This window comes from Parus major, chromosome 1A (genome assembly GCF_001522545.3).
Source record: "Parus major isolate Abel chromosome 1A, Parus_major1.1, whole genome shotgun sequence".
Classification (NCBI taxonomy): domain Eukaryota; kingdom Metazoa; phylum Chordata; class Aves; order Passeriformes; family Paridae; genus Parus; species Parus major.
Genome location: NC_031773.1, coordinates 13,309,232 through 13,331,094, shown reverse-complemented (window position 1 = coordinate 13,331,094; position 21,863 = coordinate 13,309,232). Strand labels below are relative to the sequence as shown.

The 21,863-nt window shown below is 38.7% G+C and overlaps 1 protein-coding gene across 1 annotated transcript in view; it reads right to left on the bottom strand.

The window, feature by feature from the left end:
• Positions 1-21,863, bottom strand: part of DUS4L (dihydrouridine synthase 4 like) — a 38,504-nt gene that overhangs the window by 3,691 nt on the left and 12,950 nt on the right. The window contains exons 7-11 of the mRNA XM_033514202.1: positions 18,725-18,817; positions 15,178-15,278; positions 12,878-13,028; positions 8,599-8,734; positions 5,938-6,049 (exon numbers count right to left, since the gene is read on the bottom strand). Coding sequence (XP_033370093.1) covers positions 5,938-6,049; positions 8,599-8,734; positions 12,878-13,028; positions 15,178-15,278; positions 18,725-18,817 — 593 coding nt within the window. The remainder of the gene's footprint in view (positions 1-5,937; positions 6,050-8,598; positions 8,735-12,877; positions 13,029-15,177; positions 15,279-18,724; positions 18,818-21,863) is intronic.

Genomic DNA, 21,863 nt, shown 5'->3' with positions numbered 1-21,863 from the left:
CTATTTTTAAATAATTAATTTGAATGTATACATGAAAAATAATTCTCATTTCAGAATCCTGCAAGTGGTTTTCCTGTAACAGGACTTTTACCTATCCTGAAATTCTGACTCATAGGAGTCAATAACACTTCTGTCTATTGATTCCAACATGATTAAAAAGCCATTGTTTCTCTTTAAATCCTTTCTTTCATTTCCATATTCTTACACAGTTTTCCTTCATCCTTTAAGTCATTCTTGACAGTATTAATACAGATTTTCTGAAGGTTTTGGTATTTGGAATAACTTTGATTTTCACACACATGACAAGTCAAACCCCACTGCATTTTGTCTTTCTCTAATCTCGGTACTGTTTAAAATGTTCAACAGTAAAATCTGGATATCAATAAAATAAACTTGTGACAATTTGATAAGTTTCTGAATTTTAAGTTGTAGACAAAAAAACCCCAACATGTACTACTTCACTTCACTTCCCCAAGAATCTTCTAATTAGAAAGATAAATCTTGCTTTTGTTTGAACATTTCTGTACATAGTAAAAATTAATATCTCACTTCTGGAAAAGTTGTAACCCATGTAATTGATCTAATACTATTTAGTTATTTAAAAGTAGCATCACAGTATTTTAGTTGCAACTAAAAACTACTTTATCTTTAAAACATGAACAAAATATCTAAAAGTATCTACAAATCAAGCAAGCAAACAAGCTACTGCATTGTTTTAATGTTTTGACCAAAACAGATGTATGACACAAATACCTCACCTAACCCTAGAAGAAGAAAAAGCAAAGAACAGATTGTCCTTTCCACCTGTGTTGGCTATGGACAAAAACCCCAAAACATCAACAAACCACCAAATCCAGACTCATTCCTGTTGGGGCCACAAAATTAAAGGAGCATCACATCTTTGACAACATGAATTCCTCAGTGCACCAATTTCCCTGGATGCCTTGTGAAGCACCAGAGTGTCCACACACCAGTGCCCAGCCCCTCTGCAGCCGCACGAGCACCGCAGTGCAGCCGCGTTCATCAGGTACACTGTTTGTCATATGGATCCCATCATATGAACATGGTTCCAGCAGGAAACAGGAGATCCTTTGTGTGCACAGTACACTCAGTTATTACTTCTGGTTTCCATCTGGCCTGTTACTTTGCCTCACAGAAGCACAACAGCTGGACTGGCAGCAAGCAAGTCCCCAGAGCTGACACCTCCCACCAAGTCAATGCAGGAGCAGGCAGGAGGTGAGGATGCTGCTTCTACATGAATGCACCCATTGAGGAGAATAATCAGTAAATTCCAAACAGGGAATCCAGCCTCTCCAATACTATGAGAGGTAGGCTATCCTTTTCCATTCTTCTCCTTACAGAACAATCAACAAACTATTCCTCGGCCATTGTTTCAATGGAAGACATTTGTGGAAAACTACATCCCTTTACACTTATGTGTGACTGAAAGTCCATAAACTAATGTAACATGTATGGTCTGAGAAAAGTAGAGGAGTGTCTTTTCACCACATTCTCTGAATCCTATTCCAGGAGAGACAGTTTACTTCAGATTGCTCTGAATTTTAAGGATGAGGAATAAACTGCTCTGAGGAGCTACATTACCACAGCAGTTGTAGCATTTCTATGATCTTCTCATTTCAACAACGATGGAGAACCTAACACTAAAACGAAAACCAAACAGCAACAAAAACAACTAATAATTCTTTGGGCATTTCCTTGCACAACTACTAGTCCTGGTCTGACTAAATCACTTGACTTACAGCGCTTGCTACTAAGGAAACGATCTGGAACTTACATTAGCATTGCGCACAATACAAGCCTACAACCCAAATGATTTGGACTAGTTGACAAGTAAAAAAGAGCCCTCTCTTAAAAGAGTTTTCAAGTTAAAAAAGAGCTATTCACGTTTAAGAATTTAGGCACTGACGGCACAAGAGATTTGCCAACAAATACGCTGTAAGGCTGGGAACACAACTCCAGTCAAGTAACTCCATACCAATCCTGAATTCTCTTCTCAAGATATAATGGTCAGAATTTAAAATGAGAAGGCAGGGCCAAAAAATTTACAGATTTGCTTCAAGTACCTTTAGCAACCTCAAATGAAATTTTTTTACAAAAGGGATGTTACAGCATCATGGGATGGCATAAACAACCTCGGGTAATAAACCCATGCTTGCTGTATGCGGCCATCTCTTCAATCAACAAATGTGAGTATCAACTCTTGCTGCACGTGACACTACAATGGCTCCCACCCTTGGTTATCATCTCACAGTTTTGTACAAAGTACAGTTAAGTAACACAGACATTGTTTCTCAACTTCCCTCTGCCTTTGTCTAAGTAACTAAAGACTGTGGCCAGTTCTTTAAACTTGTTTGTTTTTAAAAACTGGAGTGCATCAGTTAAGCTCAGTGTAGTTTTTTTATCGGGCATTAGCCTACCCAGCAACACCAAGGCCAAACTGAACTTCCCCTTGCATCAGTTTTATGAAATGCATTCCCAGTGTCTGTATTTTTTAGCACATTTCAAACATGTAGTAATCTTCACAATTAAGTGAGAGCTGTACAGCTGTACATGCATACCTTCCACAATAGCCAACAGTTAAGAAGTTATTTCAAAACCAGCCCTCCACATGAATTGTTGCTCTCTTCCTGTCTCCTACAACACTATGCAACCATGAAACAAAGAACGCTTGCACAAAACAAACCTCTTTAAAGGATGCATGGATGTTCCATTAGAATTTCCTCCTGCCCTACCATATGCCTATGACAACAATATATAGGCAAGGTATTTTCAGAAAAAGTTGAACTGAAGTTCAAGAGCACCTAAATGACTTTGATGAGCTAGTACATATTTCATGAAGCTCTGTTCCCACCCCAGCACAAGGACCACTATAAGGATAAGGAGACAAAAGGCTTTATGAAACCTTTCTCTCAGGTCTAACCTCATGCCCAGTTGCATTTGTTTTGCTGTGCTTTTTTGAATAGTTTTCCAAGCCATCAAAATGAAACAGTATCATGGCATGTCTTCTTTCCCCAGAAAATTCATATTGGTCCTAGGCCAGTAGCCATATTGAGAACCTTTAATTATCTGAATCAATATTTTGTTAGAAGTATGTCTAATATGTAGCAGGAGAAATATTCTCACATCTGTACTGGGTACTGCTACAAGTATGCACATTTATTTCTAGATATCAAGGAGACATTTTCATAATATAAAAGTTTATCAATAAAATACCATCTCAGAAGGTTTCTAACCAGTCATGTTATTACATGTCTGAGTATGCTAAAAATGGATTTAGGCTCTCAAAGTGCTTGCCCCACTGCTGGGTGCCTATAAAGCCCTGACAACAATATGTGGGTCTGCAATAAAGTAGTGAGGAACTAGCCTTCTTTGCTTCATTTCCAAAATAAATCAAGTTTATTAGAAAGTGTAGTAGAAAAGTCAAACCTGAAAAGAAAGCAAATTTGTTCAAAAACCTTAACATTTATTTTCTACCTTTCCTCAGATTTTACTAATTTCACTACTCTGTCTTGTATTTTCATTCTTCCTCCCCACCTGTTCAAAGCATGGGAAAAAGTCTTCTTAACTTAGGATTTCACTGTTAAGTGAGAAAAAGGAAAAAGTAGTGTATGTTTTCTGTAAAAAATAGATGAGTCTCCTGAAAGTGTGCAATAATCTGTCTACACTATAATTTTAGTCAGAATTTCAGAAAGAGAAGACATACAGTATTTCCTCTGCCAGTTGTAAATATTGATTCAAAACTTTACAGGAAATTTGCATGGCCTTTGAAGCTACAGCACTAATCTGATACTGAACTATTTTCTTAAATGTGATGCAGGTGTACACTTAGGACTCCTCCTGGCTGTCACTATACTGACTTAACCCACCTTTCCACTCATGGCCTACTCTAAAATAATATATTACCATGCATCAGCAGCTTAATAAGTGCCCCAGACCAAAGCAATGGATACTTGAAACTGCTTTTGAAAACAAAAAGTTTCCTTTCAAGTAGCAAAAACCCACCCAAACACAAACCCCCAACCAACCAAGAACAAAATCCAAATTTATCGTTCTTACTAATACTATAACTGAAAAACAAACAATAAGAAAACCTCAAAAATCAAATCCAGTGAAGTTTTTATTTTTATACTAGTTTTGTATTGTTTCATTAGGTGACACTCTTCATCTCTCCCCCTGCAATTTCATGGACTGGACTTTAAGGGCACAAAGAAAAAAATACTTTAGTCATGTGAGCTCAGTAGCAAAACAAACTTTCCAATCTCAGCTTTCATTTTGTGTAATGCATTGCTCACACTTAGTGAACGTGACAGTCAACATTCACCTACCCAGCTTGCACGAATTTCAAAAGAAAACAGTAAATTTCATTCATGTTCTCTAACACTCTATAGAAAGCTGGGTCTACAGATGTGGTTGTTCTTATCAAGTACTTAAAAGCTTTCTGGCTATCAATTTGCTCAAAATAAGATATAAGAAAACTTACAAAAAGGTAAGATGGACATATCTCAACACCACCTAGCTGCCCGTGGTAATTCCCATACCACCCATGGGGTTTTTGTCAATGAGGGGGGTGGCATCAGGAGAAGGGCTGTAAATATTTTCCAATTCACTCCTTAGAAAGACCCTCTCTCCCACTTTTGCCCTAACAAAAGATTCAAGCATGCCTTAATTTATACATCTCTTGGATGGACAACATCCCATAGGGAGAATGAAGCTGAAGCAGCATGAGGTAAATGTATTTATTCCTTAGCTTTCTCTAGCATTCCTGGCTGAAAAGCTTACATTATATTAGTGTTACATACCACCAGTTAGTTTAAATAAAACATAAGCATTTAAATTTTTCATTGATCCTGTCACTTCAAAGGCACTTTCCCCCCATTTCTTCAAGAAAACAGCAGGAGAGGGAAAACCCATCATCAAACATGCCTGAGAATGTGAACTAACAAGACTCTATTTAAAGACTCTTGTTGCTTCAAGCCCAGCTGAAAACAGCTGGTTTAACATTTTTTATTTGAATTGCCAGTGGACAGTGAAAAGGATTTGTGAAATATTTCTGAAAAAATTATTCTTACAGCATTGAAGCAATGCCAGGCAATATGTAAGTAAGGCTATGTTTTGATGATAACATGCTATCTTGTACTAAGAAAATTTGTATTTTTGTTAAAGTCTGAACATCTGATTAATGTTTACAAAATCACAGGCAGTGTTATCTTGAAAACACTGATTTCAGATGAGCAGGTATTCACAGGCATCACACACCTTGAGATTCCAGTGAGACAGAACCAAACAGGTAAAATCTGCTTCTATCTCAATTTGGGCTGCCTGTAAAGCAGTTTTGACAACCTAAACCATAAACACGGAAGCTGCTAACAAATGTATTATGTTACAAATTGCAAAGTATGTTTCCTTGTAAACAAAAAAAAAATTTAAAAAGCTAACATCTTAACACTTTAGCTGCAGAACATATAAATTCAGAACACTAATCAAGGACTTTTCTGCTGTCTGACAGAAACCCTATGGTAGTAAAAAACCTCAACCACAATATTTCCCCATTTTATACAGGGAGAGTGGCTGTTATGTATGACATGGAAGATCAAACTGATGCCTTTAAGCAACCTGCAAATGATCCTGGTCATGTTGTTGATGAAGACAAGTCAACACCACTTAAATATATCAGTCCAACTTGTTGAACTAAGGTGCTCCAATTACACCTTATATATTTTCATAATGAACACATTTACTAAAAATTGGGATGGCAATGGCATGTTTTGTCAGTCCCAAGTCAAAGATAAAGAAAACCCATGCTGAGTGCTCTGGGAAGAGATGAAGTTAGTTCATGCTATACCTAGAATATTTCTTTGACATTCAGAGTTGAAATAATCTTTTTCTTATTGCAAAGAAGTCCTATCTAATACTCACCACTTGATGTCTTCTGTAGCTCTGCTTTCAAATGTTCAACTTCCTCCTTCAACTTTTCCTCAGTTGCATCTGTTGACTCTTTCTTTTTACCATCTCCTTTTCCACTCAAGGCCTATTAAAAACCACAGTTGCTACAATTAATTTTATTTTCATTAGTCTAATATTAATGCAAAATTTCCAGGGAATGTCAGCCCTGATCTTGCAAAGCATTAGGTTTTCCCAAATGGCAGACAGTCATTGTAGAAAAAAATCCCCCCAAATTAAAAAAAAAAAGGAGATAAACAAGCCCAGTGTTTAGGTAATGGCATATTTGTAATAGAATGATGTTGTCTCCTGTGTAAGAGTACTTTGTATGTGTCTATCAAGCGTACAACTTTCATTTAGGTTTTTAAATGGATTTTTCAGAAGATACACACTGGGATTGTCAGTGACAGAACACTGCCATGTTTACATGCAACTGGTTCTAATTCTTTCCTTGTAGGTTTGCAGCTACTTCAGAATACTGCAGCTACTTCAATCTTCAGAATAGTTCCAATATCCATAATCAATTTCTAGTGAAATTCAAGACAAAAACTAGGAAAGGATCCAGAAAGGGCTGTGTAAACACTTGACACAAGAGCAATATATTCCCTGTACTCCAAAAATGTTGGCACTACTATTCTTATGCACCCTTTTAAGGTGCAATATTAGATCCCGTAATAAGATCCTTCTCTCATAAAGCTTCTACTACCTAACCACACATCATCTCTGTAATAGCAAAAAAGTGGTAGATGCTTAACAGGAAAAAGAAAAGTAAAACAAGTGAGACAAACAGCTGTTATGTGAACTAGCAGTATCACAGTTTACCAGGAATAAGTAGGAGCAAAGGGGAAAGATTTTTTTTTAGGAAGAAGAAAAATAACTGTTTATAAAGACTGGTAAACAATCCAAGAAAAAGAGCTGAAAAAGGATTTCCAGAAGCTATTTAACCAAAGAGCTGAAATGACATTTAACTACTGGTAACAAAACCATAGCCAATTCTCCTCTCTGCTTTGTGCTCACCTCTTTCTATTAGTATGCAAACAGCTATTTCTCTACACTTTCATCTTAAGTCCTGTGCTCCACAGAACCTCTGAACAGGTGACCCTGCACAACAGAGTAAACTCACAGTATTTAAACTTGCAGCCAATGCCTTATGTACAATTACTCTCACTTCTCTCCAAGAGTGGAATGAAGCACACTTGTAAATAAACACAACTGCAGGGGCTAAGCCAGAGAAGCCTAAACCATAGGATGTCTATAAAGTATTCCAACCCTGAACACTTCCCATGTCTATCACAATGGAGATGCAGCCACAGCATGCTGTTTGTACCTGTAGCTACCTGTGTTTTTGCAAACCATGCAATCAAACGCACAAATAGAACCAGACAGGACTACAGTTTCCAATTTCTGGCTATCATTTACAAGAGGCTAAGAGAATGTGTTGCTAAGAGAATGTGAAAGCAGAACAAAAAAGAGGACTTTTGGCAAAATCCCAACAGGACAGAGAAGAAAAAAAAAAACATACCCCTAGGCAGTAAAGAGACAAATTCCATGGCTGAGGGAATAGTTTGTATCATTTTGACAAAATACCAAATCCCAAAATTTTGGAATCATTTTATACTTGGGAAACACCTAACATAGACTTGTGATCCTTGATTTACAACACCTCTTAAACAATTGGATTTTTTGTATCCCTTCTAGTACTTTTTGTCCAGAGTCTTCGTACGAAGATTTATTACAAAAAAATGACAGTGCCAGTAACCATAGACACTGCTTTAGACAAACTGGAAGGAAACCTGTATACACCCACAGGGAATTTAGTTTTGACAATGTGCTGGACTCTAAAAGCCTTCCTATGTCTAGATGTCTGAACTCAGCTCAGGGTTCAGTCTCTTCAAACAGAAGTCTAAACAGTTTCAAGGAAAGATTTCATACATTTATCTTAATTATCTTTGATACTTTTTCTTCCTGAATACTTATGTATTGAACCACAGCCTAATCATTCTTTGCATAAAAATAACATCTCTTCAGTCTGTTGGTGTTTCTTTTAATTAAGAAATTTTTGGTAGTATTATCATTAATGCTACGACAGTGTCCTACTAAGAAAGAGAAGTATTCCGAAATTGGCCGACCTACCATAAAAAGATAGAAGAATACAAAATACATGAAATACAAACGATTAATTTTACAAGTTAGAAAATACATTCAGGACTGGAGAAAATCCTATTAAGAAGAAAAAGTCAGCATGAAAACAGTTATATAGTAGGCTTTTTCATCCTGGACTGCTACAGCCTTGACCTAAACAGGCAACTGTTTGCAATAAAAGGAATAAAATTAGTGTCTCCCTCTACTTTGTTATGACTAAATTCAGAGAGATGTATTAAGAATCTATGACTACTTTGATGAAATTTGTACTGGAAAGACAGAACTTCATTTATTTGGTTTACTACAATTTCCTTTGTTAATAAGATGCTACTATAATTTGTTTTCAGTATTCTTAATTACATACTGTAAAAATATTTTTCTTCCTTTTTCAACCAGAACGAGTAAAATGAATAAGCATTCTGTTGCAAACCATCCTCAGAGTAGGTTGTACTAACTAGTTGCTGTATAAGAAAGTTTGAAGAAGCTCAAAGATACCTCTTGCAGCCTTTCGTTCTCGGCCATGTATTTTTTGGCTGCTTCAGTAGCATCATTTACTTGTGTTTCCAGAGCTGCATGAGATGCCATCTCTTTTGCCAACTGAGTAAGAAGGGTAACAGTACGTCTCAATACACTGGTGAAGAAAAACAGTGAACAGAACTGTAACTTACAGCACAAATAATACAAAAACCCAAACTGCAAGCGAAAACCAAAACAACAAAAATCAAACCAAACAAAAAAATCCCACAAACCAAAGCAAGCCCTTTTCTCTCGGCAGTAGATGTAAAAATAAAACCAGAAGAGGGCTGTTTAAGCACCTTAAGGGAAACATTCAGGCTCATCGATGACAAGTAATAGTAACAAGAGACTGCAAATATTTTCATCCATTGACATTCTGATTTTTACTTGATACGGAACCTCCCTCCTCCTAAATACCCACCAGCCATTAATCAGGTCTCTGACCAGCCAGGGTCTCTTTAAAGGCTGTTTAAATACTGTTACATGACACAGTATTTTTAACAGGATTGATCTCCAAACACAAGACCTAAACAAGAAGTTTTGGTAATGAGTGGGAAAAAAAAAAATAAAAATCACACAGCTTTATAAACAGCCTTGCAAGAACAGAATTAGCAGTGTGAGCATAATAATCTTTAAAATACTGTAAATTCAGCTAAATCTGAACACGTATGGATGTCAACACTGATACGGCACCTCAATTCTGAGCTTCGTAAATACCTCCCTTGATTATTTGCATCACTATTTTCATTACTCATCCTGAGGTCTTTCAAATGTTGCTGAACTGAGGCAACACAACACTGAACTAAATTAATGCCTGTAATGTAACCATGCAGCTGGTCTTCAAAGAAACTTAAAAATCCAAGTAATTTGCTTTTGCATAAAAGTCTCCATGTCACTGCTTTTCCACAGGTTAGCAAATTTACTATTGCTTATCAACTTACAGATGCAGGACTCATTAAAACATCATAACTAAAAAGAGGATCACAGAATGACATAGGTTCAAAGAGGCTTCCATCTCATGAAAAGCAGGACAGGTTGAGCAGATTCCTTAGAGGCTTGTCCAGTTGAGCTTCTACCATCTTCAGTGATGGGAGATTACACCATCCTTCAGGGTGCTTGTTCCAGTGTTTAACTGCTCTTGACAGCAGCAGTACTTTTCTACCACAAGTCAGAACATTTCAGGTTCCTTTTACCTCTTGTCATTCCTTTTTGCATCCACTGAGATGAACTGGATCCATCCTTTTTACTACTAGACAGACATAGAAACCAATAGGATTTTCCCTTCAAAATCTCTTCTGGCAGAAAGCAAAGTTCCTTCATCATCTCCTCATAGGTCACATATTTCAGCCTCCAACTTTCTCTGTACCCCACTGCAGTACTCCAGTATTTTGGGGATTAAAACTTAAGTCCTGCAGCTACAGTACCACACATGTCAGACAGAGAGAAATAACTACTTTCCTTGACCTGCTAACTACATCCTTGCTATCACAGCTCAATACACAACTGGCTCTCTATCAGGATCCCCAGTTTTTTTCCTGCAAAGCTGCTTCCTACCCACCCACACAGCCAGTCTCCAGCCTGGATGCTGTATATGATTATCCAATAAAATGTGAGACTTTGCATTTGTCTTTGTTGAGCTTCATGAGATTTATGTCAGCACACTTCCAAGACATCTCCAAGATGTCAACCACTCTGATTTGGTACCTTGAGCAGCTTCCTGAGAGCACAGTCAATCCTATCATCCATGATGTTAATAAAGATATTAAACAATACTAAGCCCAGTACTGATGCCTGAGGAGCACCAGCTGAAATTCACAATGTTATTATCCTTTGAGCCTGAAGGTCCAGGGAACTTCCCACTTGCTTTTTAATCCATTTCTCGAGCCTATGTCCCTCCACAGTCAGGCCATCAGGATACTAAAAGACACTACATCAAAGGCCTTGCAAAAGAGATATTCTGCTCTTTATCCACACAGCCATTCATGTCACTGCGGAAGTCAACAAGGATGTTCAGGCATCATCTTCCCTAAGTAAATCTGTGATGACTGCTCCAAGTCATCACGTCCTTCATGTCCCTGAAGATGTCTTTGAGTAAGATTTGCTTAATAACCTTTCCAGGGAGACCAGTCTCTAGTTCCTTATATCCTGTTTTTTGTCCTTTTTGAAGATTGGTGCAATGTTTTCCTTTTTGTGGTCACCAGGATTCTCCCCAGAACCATCTTTCAAACTAAGCCTTGCAATGGCATTGGCCAACTCTCTCTGCCATCCTAGGATGCCACAGACTTTTATATGTACAACTGGCCTATGCACTCCTTAGCTGCATCTTCCACTACTGGGGGTGATGTTACATACCCTGATGACTCTCCTAGAAGGCACCAGTTAGCACTGGACTCATGTTTTCTTGAGATTTTCTTTAGTTTTCAGCCCTTCTTATCCCTCTCTCAATCAGCATGGGCTAAAAGAGGACCAGGTCAGATTAGCAGACGGGTGGGTGTCTTTGTCCTACCCAGGGGACAGTCTCCAGGGTCTATGACCCTCCTCTTTTCTGCACAGTTTTCAGATGAAGGGCTCAACTGGCCCAAATACTCCCACTGACAGGTAATTTTCCTCACCTGTACCCAATGCTCTGCAATCACTGAACTCCACAACTGCTGCTGTCTTGCCAGAAGTGACAAGCTCCAAGCCTCCTCCACTTTATGAATCTCCATATACCATTCTTGTGGAATTCTTCTATTGGTTGATGTGCTAAAATGAACCAAAACTGATACAAAGGATGAACTAGGGGCATCCAATTACCCACTCACACTAAAAGGGGTCTCACGCTGGTTGGGTGATGATATAGCAGTACAGGATAACACAACCCAAGGAACACTTTCCCCTCACTTCTCTAAGAGACATTATGTCTGTTTCATGGATAAGCAAAATAGCTCTACTAAGAAAAGTCCTTTGATCTAGTGACTACTGGAGAAGTGCTTATTTCTCCTAAATCTTGGTGAAAGGCCAGCAGCTCAAAAACTCCTCAAGCAAACCTCTTCAAGAGCAGAGCTTTTATACAAAATAATCTACTGGGGTCATTTGACAAGTTTTCTTCCTTGGAAGTTGAATGTAAGTAGGGTCCTGAGAGACCAGCTTCCTGTTCTTCTGTAAAAAACAATCCAGCTATTCCTCTTGGAGCAGAGATTGAAAACATGTTTGTGCATATTTACTTAACCTTTCTGTAGGAAGACAAAGAACTTGATGCATTCCTACCACAAATGAGCAAGGCTACAACCATATTATTTTTTCCAAAGCTTTTCTGCTCAGGCTTTGTATTCATTTTTCCTTAACACTTCTTTGTGGTCAATCGTCTGCTAAAATGGCCACATATCACTCTGAGGGGGAGAAGTTTGTCATAAGTCTGATTTTCTTGTTCTGTGTTCCTCCTGAGTATTGAGCCAATGTCACTGAAGGAACTCCTAAGAGGACCAACATTCTTAGTCCAGCCATCATTAAAATGTACAAATAGGAAATCATCAGACCAACGAGTCTGTTTCTGTTTGTTCACATCATCCATGTCCAGTGACTTCATGTGCTCCTGGCTCAACTGATAATATCTGCAGGTTGTTGTGGCTACTGATTCACAGGTAATCTTGGTTGCTACAGGCAGGCAGTAGAGAACTTTACCCTGTTTTAGTAGCTGTACTTAAACATCCTGAAAAACATACAAGACTTAAGATCATAGTATCATAGCAGGTAAGTTGACACAAAGTGCTTGATCTGAAATACAACTGAAACTTCCCTTGAAAGCTGGAATATTATCCTACAGTTCTTTACTTCAAGCTTGAGCTTGAAGTGGCTCAGGTCAGACTCAAGCTCTGCTTCTCAACATAGCAGGGTGCAATGACACCAGCTTGCCAGATAATAATATTTTTTAGGAGTTACTTTAGCTTTTGAGGGTTTTTTTATTCCAGTTTTCCATGTGCAAAACAAAGAGTGTAAGTTTAAGGAAGGGAGTGAGTATTCCCCAAAGAATCTTCTGCAAAATACATGCTTTCTAGAGCATTCAAAATGTTTCTTTCCACGTGTTGCTCACATAGCCTTCCCATCCTCAAACAGTTGCAAGGCATTATTTTCCCTGTTCTTACTTGCCTTGTTGCCAACCTGGTCACGATTAATTCTTTAACCTCCTGAAATTGTCATTCTGATCTTTACAATTACTTTGTGCAGTAGTTCTTGTAATAAACATACTATGTAAACATTAGAAAAGTGTTATACTTACAGCCAAAGAAATAAGGAAAAACCTGAGAGATACAGGTTTCTTTGCGACCGAAAGAGTTTCATCTGAATATGATCAAAGGCACTGCTGTTGACATTTGCAGCCTTTTCATTCACATGAACAGATGAGTATTTCCTGACTTCTCTAACAGCATCTGCAAACAAAAACAGTCTGTTCTTATTCACATCTGTGGGTGTACATGTATGCTAAACCACACCTCAGTATTAGAAATATGTACTTCGACCTTCTGCTCAGCAAACAGTAATAGGACAAATAGTGACATCACTTAGTTATCCATGCATTTTAAAGATCGGTCTTGATAAATCTTGAAGTGCTCTAGCACATTTTCAGAAATACTGACAAACTATTGCTCAAAATATGCTTGAACAGGTATTTCAAACACTTGTACCTGGCCACCAGGGATCAGACCAAAGCAACTTGCTCTACGGATGCTACCAAAGATCCTATGGTGTCAAAATGTCACTGCTGACAACTGAGCTAAAATTCCCCAGTGGACAAACAGTGAGGAAAGAGAAAAAGCAGCAAAAAGAAGTAGTATGTGCTCAAGTATTTGCTTCACACAGAGTTTTCTTAAGATACACACATGTTTTAGTAATGACAGAAAGGTCTATTTTATGCTTCAGTCACAGAGGGAGAAAATTGTTTATTTAACATCCATCAACATAGGAAGATTGTGGCAATGCAGCAGTAGCAACATCAGCAGTGACTACCAACTGCAACAAGAGCGTAAAAAGAATGGAGGAAAAAAGCTACAACTCAGCTTTCTTTCATCTGCCTTTCATACATCTTTCAGCTTCCTTCCATCCATCACATACTCCTGATAGTCCTGCCAAAGGGCCAGTGCACTGCAAACACCTTCCAAAGGACAAAATAATTAATTAGGACTTACATCCACTTAAACCTAACCCAGTTAAGAGCTCATACTACAATCTTTAAATGTAAGATCATCAGACATTCTTACAACCAATACAGCACCTTAAATCTCCTCCTGCACATCAACAAAATACATATTTCTTGTAGTTTTCTGTATTCTATATGTATCCTGTGTATATTCTGTATTTCTCTATTCTGTATTCTGGAGTTCTTGCAGAATATTTTGGCCAGATGTTATTAAATTGCTGCTGCATTTGTCTAAGCAGGCAAAATCAACTGCAAACAAAAGCACGTGTGAATATCATCATTTGTGACTCTCTCATATGTCTAAGTTATTTAGGTGGTAAAAAAACCTTGAAGTGAAGCTTTAAACAATGCATATCCCTGTGCTATAGGAAGAGTCTAGGCCTGCAGTAACCTATCACTTCATGCTATGCGGCAGGTATCCCATCACTGTTTTCCTTTAGCCCAGTTCTATCTTTCCACAAAATTAATGACCAGCACCAACTCAAAAGCAAACTTTGGTCAAAGTTTTCAACAGATTTCAACAGAGTAAGTTAAATACATTAGTTATCAGTCTTAAGCCATTTACTGAAGGACTAATTTTAAGAATAATAATAAACATAATCTTGAAAAAATAACAGAATATTTGCATTTCTGGTACTTTAAATATTAAGAATACAGTACTGTTGCCTAGTCTGACATTGTTATATATGTACGTGCATCTGTATGTTTCCCTCAGCAGAAAAAACATGCATTTTTTCTTTCTATTTCAAGTAGCCTGAAATTAAGTAGCATGTGTATTCTAAAGCACTGGAAACACTTATCCATGGAGAACTACTTAATTAATAGCCCCAAAACACAGAACTACTTTCATCACTCGAATGTAGGAGATGCTTAGTACACAGCAGTCAGGACAGACATTAAATTAAATCAGTCAGGCATACGGTAACCATTAAAGCTTTACTCTTACTTCATAGACCTTAGGATCTACAGATGTAGCCATCAGCTGTTTTGTATCTGTGCTGAGTAAAAGTATTCAAACATTCCAGTGCTTTGATATATTCTGGTCTCCTATTTCAACAGCAACCAAAAGAAAGAGTGCCATCTGCTGCATGAGGTGCAGCTCAGCCAAACTGTGGTGTCAGATTCATTGACCTGTCTGAGAAAGGAAAACTAAGCAGCAGCCTAGATTAAGCTCCATTTTTCCTTCTCATTCACTCAGTATATTACAATTGCATTTGGATTCCCAATGTGGATGCAGTAGCCCTCTCCTCTTCCATTCCACTATGTAACTTTTCAATAAATTAGCTGACTTACGCCAGGCTTGAATCCCTTCCATTAGTTTATTGACATAAACTAAATGTACCACGTTTCTTTTACCCATTTGTTAAGAAATTAACACTTACCAAGAAACAAGACGATCAACAGAACTATTATTGTAAGGAACATCTTGTTCCAAAATACTGCCATTTTGCTCCATAGAGGAAACATAAAAATCTTCTGCCATCTGTAAAATAGAGTTGTGTTATTCAAAAATAATTAAGCACTAACAGAAGAGCATTACAACCCCACAGAAGAGAGCTCTGTTATTGATAAGAGACTTGTATAATGTCTCTCAACAGCTCCTTTAATCACAATACAATTTAGGTATACATTAACTTTTCCAGTAATCGAACTTCTTTTTTTTTTTTTTTTTGTTAATACAGGGGAAACAGTTGTTGTTGCAAGTTCTTTAACCTGCAAATTTTTTTGCACAATAGCAGGTACTCTGCAGATATGTTTTATTTTAGCTTATACTTTGGCTAGCACTATGTTATATTCAGTCCTGACTGTAACAAGGGATAGGGTAAAGACTGTAAAATCAATTCCATTATTTTTATTTTTATCCACTAATACCTCTTGTACCCAATAAAATTAAAAACGTCCAGAAATTCTCTACCATCCTCCTTCAGAAGGCTTATTTTCTACAAAGATGAGTCTGCATAACTCTGAAGAATAAGGACTGTTATTACATTCTAACTTGTAATGACAACAAAAAGGACAATTCTCATGTTCGTATTTTGTTAAGGGTTAAAACCTCTTTCCCAAGCATACATTTTTTTGGCTACAGAAAATTCTTCCTCACCTTCTATACTGAGACCAATGGTGGTGTATACAATTTTTTTAAATTATTTTTTCTTAACAGTTACTTGTCTAATTGATGTTGCTGCATGAAGGGCCGTGGCAAAAGTCACACTTGCTGGACAAAGAACATCCAGTGTGCTCAAATGAATTGAAATAAGTGATTACAGAGCATCTACTGCAGGTTAGAACCAGGGCTTTGCTGCAGATTAGAATCAATGCTACTGCACAAATGAAATAATACCTAATCATGCAACAGGTTGTAACACAGACATACAACTCACCATCTGATTATATGAGGTAAAATTTCCTACTTTTATTAAGACTATTTATGCTTCCCAGAGATTGTTAAAACATTCTCTGTTACAGCAGTTTCCAAACAATTATGAATTTAATTTAAATGAGACCATAGCATCATCTCCTATAGTTTTTTCCAGTTCTCTACCAGAAATAATTAAAATGTTTTAGCATTGTGCATGCAAAAATCTCATTTAAGTCTTCTAGTATAATCTGAATTCTTTACAGCAAGACAGCCACAGTCTGTATCAAACAAAAAACTTACTTCAAGCTACAACTCACACAAAGCCAATTCACCAACTCTTTAAACACACAATTTTCAAGCTCCATACTGACCTCCACTTAAGAAGTGATTCTTTGAGGTATGACCTCAGATAAACTACACCGCCAAGTTATAATCAGGTTAAAAATATGGATCTCTTTACAGGAAAATCTTTCTGTGTTTTATTTTCACATTTATTTTTCCTCAGCAAGTATTGACATTCACATTTACTAAAACTTCATTTCCTTTTGGTGACAAAAGTCATCTAAATATAAAACTTCCAAACTACAATACTAGCCACAATTTTAAATGTACTACACCTAGTAGAACAGTTCTCTTTGTGTATTTGCATTTTTATACTGTCAATTTACTTGTTCTCCAGGAACTTGAAAATTTGTTAGCATTTTTGAAAAAAAAAATATTTAAAAAATGTGCACACACAAGAGAGACAACGAATCCATTTGAAGACTGACAACTTAGTAAACTGAAACTTCCAAGAACAGCAGTTTCCCACCTGTCAGTAACCGTGCATGCCTTACTGCTGACAGAACCAGCTCCCAGGCCACCAAGATGCATCAGGCAGAGCTGCTGCTCTCTGGTACTGACAGCAGCTAAATCTGATTTTTAACCCCACGAGATTCCTGCTAGTTTTGTTAAGAAGGTAATTGTATATATCACATAAGGGATAAAATTATTTCACTTGTTTGGAAACCACTGTTCAGAGGAATAGCTGAATGCACCAAACAAAGGACACAAATCTATCCTTTCCATATAATTAAAAACACTATGCTTAAAGTTTGAATGAATTTTGGTAAAGCTGCACATTATGAATTTGCTTTTCAGCCACAAACACTGGACTCTGCTTGAATCATAAGTGAAATATATTTCAATACTCCCAAAGTATTATGCTTGTGACATCAGCCTGCAGAAATTCTTGCAACTAGTTTCCTCACATAAGCCATTAATAATCTGATGATTATGGATCCCATAATACTCCTCTCCTCTTACATAGTTGCACTTTTGCTTAGAGAGCAGTAAGAAATACAACTCAATAGTCTATGTTGAAATGCTGAACTCCTCATAAGCCAACTTGTAAAAAACCAGAAGTTGAATTAGTTTTTAGAACAGTTTCAATTTCTCAAGCTGAGGAAACATGACTAATCATTGGTACCAGTTGTGGAGGAGACAGTCATTTTCAAGACTCCTCCACAGGCTTAAGTAGTAAAATCTAGACTTTCCATAACAACTCTTGTTCCCTAAGAGGACAGTAAAAGCTATATCACTCTAAATATATCTAAAGATGCAGGAAACAAACACACAACAGTTTTTATGGAGCATTTCTGAGACAGAGACATTTAAAAAAACACAAAACAACAGCTCTAAATTTTCATTCTGCTTGTTGTTTTGGGGGTTGTGAGGTTTTTGTGTGTTCTTCTTTTGAGATTTCCTGATACTCTAAAAAGAAATCATAAGCCTGCTTCTCTTGCCTCCTGCAGAGAATCTAGTTTTATTTCCTGTAGGGAAATAATATTACCAAATTTCAAGAGCTACTTACAGAAAATAAGAAAATGCTCTAAGTCAGGCCTCAGTAAGGGTAATAAATTAATTTTGTTTCTTTCCCTGTGTGCATTTATTTTACAAGAATCTATTATTTTCTTAATTGTTCTGTTGTGTTCCAGAAGTAGTACTATTCTTAATCTATATATGAGTTTTTATGGAGTTTTACAGAGGCCTTTATTCCAGTAGTCCTGAACCTTCTGTTTCAAACTCAAGTCCAGTTGTTTTAAACAAGTGATCACAAATTTCTTGCAGCCCTTACACAGTTTGCTGCTTGCTTTGAATATCTGACGTCTTATCTGTTCTGTACCCACAATGCCTAGTGTACACCAAAACATAAAGTTGCACCTCACAAATATGACAAACAAATGCTGAAAAAACCGCATTCTACTCTCATTTATTACTGCCAGATGCCTTTCTCTCTGCTGCCTACTCCACAACTCTGGGAGAAGCCGCCCCACCTGCTGAAGCAAAGCAGGGGGCTCCTCTGGATACCCCGACCGCTGCTCTCGGATGAATCAGCATTGCCTAGAAAACATAAAGCTCCTTAAAGAGGCTTGCGATTCTTCCAGCTCCTGATCAGCATTCCTTCGGCTTTGTTCACAACTAGTTTAGAATGCAGCAAAGCTCCGTGTTTAAGAAAACAGAAGCGTAAAACAAACCCAAACTGGTGAGAAGAGCGAGCTGCGTTGCTCATCACACCTGAGTTCTCCTACCTCAGCGGAGAAATGAACGGCAGGCAGAGCACGAGAATTACTGCGATTTCGCCGTACAGGAAGGCAGCCACTGCCGTCCATTGGAAAGTCATCGTCCCGGCGGCCTATGGAGGAACGGGTGGCTCAGGCGGGCGGCTCTGATTTCCCCTCCCGAACGACACCCGGGACAGGGAGGTGGGGACCGCGCCGGCCCGGCGGGCAGAGCCCCCGGCCGAGGCCCCGCGGTTCCTCCCGCCGCCTCTCGCCCCCCAGCGCTGCCGGTACCCCCCGCGCGGCTGCGGAGCCCCGGGGCCGCCTCATCCTCCCTCCCTCCCTCCCGCCCGGCCTTCGAACCTCGTCAGCGCCGGCACCCGGCGGAGCTGATGGCGGACAAGGGGCGGGAGCGGGGCCTTACTGGCCGGGGCTGCGGAAGAGCGGGCCGGGCGGGGAAACGGGGTGTCTGTGCGAACAGGGTGCTGCCTCCGCCCTGCCCGGGAGTGTGGGCAGGGATGGGGCTGAGTGACACGGTGGGGGCGGTGCGGAGCTGGCGGCGGCCCGGTCGGGGAAAGGTACGGTGGGGGAGGGAGGCAGAGTCCGGGCCCGCCCGGCCCCGCCGCAGAGGCCGCGCTCGGCCCGGCCCGGCCTGGCCCGGCTGCCCGGGCACGCGTGCGGTGCCGCCTGCGGAGCGGGGGACGAGAACCACGGCGGGCGCTGAGTTATCAAGGGGCCCCACCTGTGTTGGGAAACCCGTGGACCTACGCGGTGAGAAGGGTTCAAATGAGCATTATCTTTTTCCTATCTAGCGAATGGTTGTGAGCATTTTGCTGCGGAATCCTGCTGTGAATATCCTACCGCTCCATGACTCGAGCTTAATCGTCTGGGGACTTCAACTCCGCTCTCCAGCATTATCATGAGTTTCTAAAGTTCAGTTAAAATACTGCGTGTCCATCCCTTTCCTCCTCCATGTGCTGCAGTACATTAATGTAGTAAGACTCAGTAAATCGTTTTCTCAAGGAAAACAAGTCCAGTGTTCATAAAGACAGTACAAATAACAATCAAACAACAGTCTCACTGTCAAACAGGCTTGTTTGGGCCTCAGTATTCCTTCAGAAAACCCTGTTCTACTGTCCTGCGCAATGCTTTTTATCAGCATACCAAGGCTCCAAGCACATTATTTCCATGCAACTCTCCTTCTTTGCTCCTGCATAAGAAGGACATCCTCTGATCACTTTTTCCTTTTGATTCTAACAGATGCTGAGGTGCTGTCAGTGGAAGAAGTCTAGCTGGGCATTGTGAGAAATCAGGTTGTGATTTGTGTCAATCAAATAGCACCCATCTATGTATGTGTGTCTGTGGGCAATGCAGACAGAGACCATGGCATTATTATAAATAAGAGTTTTAAGAATCAGCTAAAGTAAGGCATGGAAGTGAGGTTTAAGAAAGTAACTATGTAACAGTGAACTTCTAGCTAACAGTTTGTTTTAACAAAATTGTAATTACCTACAAGTAATTAATATAAGCTTTAAAATACCTTGTAGTATAAGTTTCAAACTATTCTTTGTACAAGCTATAAATTGGTTTTTTTTGGAGTATAGAAGAATTTGGAAACACTTAAAAAGGGGAAGTAAGCTGAGAGGAACATGAGCTGAGAGGCATTTTTAAACATGCTTAAGTTTTGTAATAACTGAGAAAGAGGCCCTATAATGACATTTTTTTACACATGCTGGCTGTAAGTTGTGAAATGACTGAAAGAGGACTTGCAAAATGTATACTAGCAGAATATATATATGCTTTCTTAGACAAACTGTATTACCAAAATAATGCTAGTGGAAAAAAGATATTTTAGAAGAGGGAGGCTGAAGAGACATCAGAAAACCATCTCAGACCACCTCAACAACAGAGCTTCAAAAACCACAACTGCTGACTATGAAGAAAAGCAAGTAGAAAGTAACTGAAAGTCTGAGGAAGTGAAGTGCCTAGAATAGTATAAGAAGACTACCATGTGAACCCTGAATTTGTGCATTGCTTAGGGCAGTGACCCTCACGCACTCAGTGCTGTAAAATTTGCTCACCTTTTATCGAACAAATTAGTAAATTTGCTATATTGCTTCATGTATTGGCAAGTCTAGCTTTTCATTTATAAGAGCATCACCAGCACTCTTTGACACAACTACTTGCTTTGGGGAATTCTTTCCTAATTAAGTTCCATCAACAGGAGATAGATAAAATGCTGTGAATAGTAGTTCTTTGTTACTCTAATCCATCGGAACTAACATGGAGTAGGAAGTTCTTGTATAAGCAGTTTTGAGCAGAGCTGTTTGCAGCTGCTCACAATCTGAAATTGTTTACTTAAAATTTCCCAGGGCTGCAGCCTGGGGATGGAGCCAGTGTGTCAACATTTTCCTAGTTACTGCCAAGCAATGTCTGGATGAGAGGTTACATCCCAAATAATTGTTTATGCACAACAAATACTGGAGAAAGATATAAGGAGTCATTTCAATCCAAACTACACAGTAGGAATAGACCCAGTTTTAAGTGGCATCTAAACACATTTTCATAAACAAATTTTATCAGCACTATAGACAAAACACAACCTCTTAGAATGTTCTGGTTATTACATTTTAACTATTAGCCTACAGCCACTATACTTCACTGAAGCTGTTAAAACGTGAATAAAGACTTTCCTTTAATTACAGAGAAGTTTCCATTTCTGATTGCATACTCACCTCTTTCTAGCACTGTAAGCTGCTCTGCCACTAGCATAGCCTCATACTGATAGGACTATGCTCACTTGTCCCCGGTGCCAGAGACTTGAGTAGTGTTTTCACTTGAGGAGCTTCATGAGATCTCAGAAAGACTCGAGTGTGTCTGCACTTCCTCTGCAGCTGATGCATGTTACCCACCAACCTAAAATGAGATCTGAAAAAATGTCTCCTGCAAACAGCTGTGAGACCTCTCTTTTCCTGTTGAGTGCACTCTGCTGCTCCTGGAAGGAATTCTAACTGAAGCTGTAGGAGTCGGGGTTGTTGATCTAAGGCTGTCTCTCTTATACTGAACCACCATATGATTAATATGATGCCATACTATATAAATATATATATGTATGTGTGTGTATATATATATATATATATATATATATATATATATATAATGGCTGGCT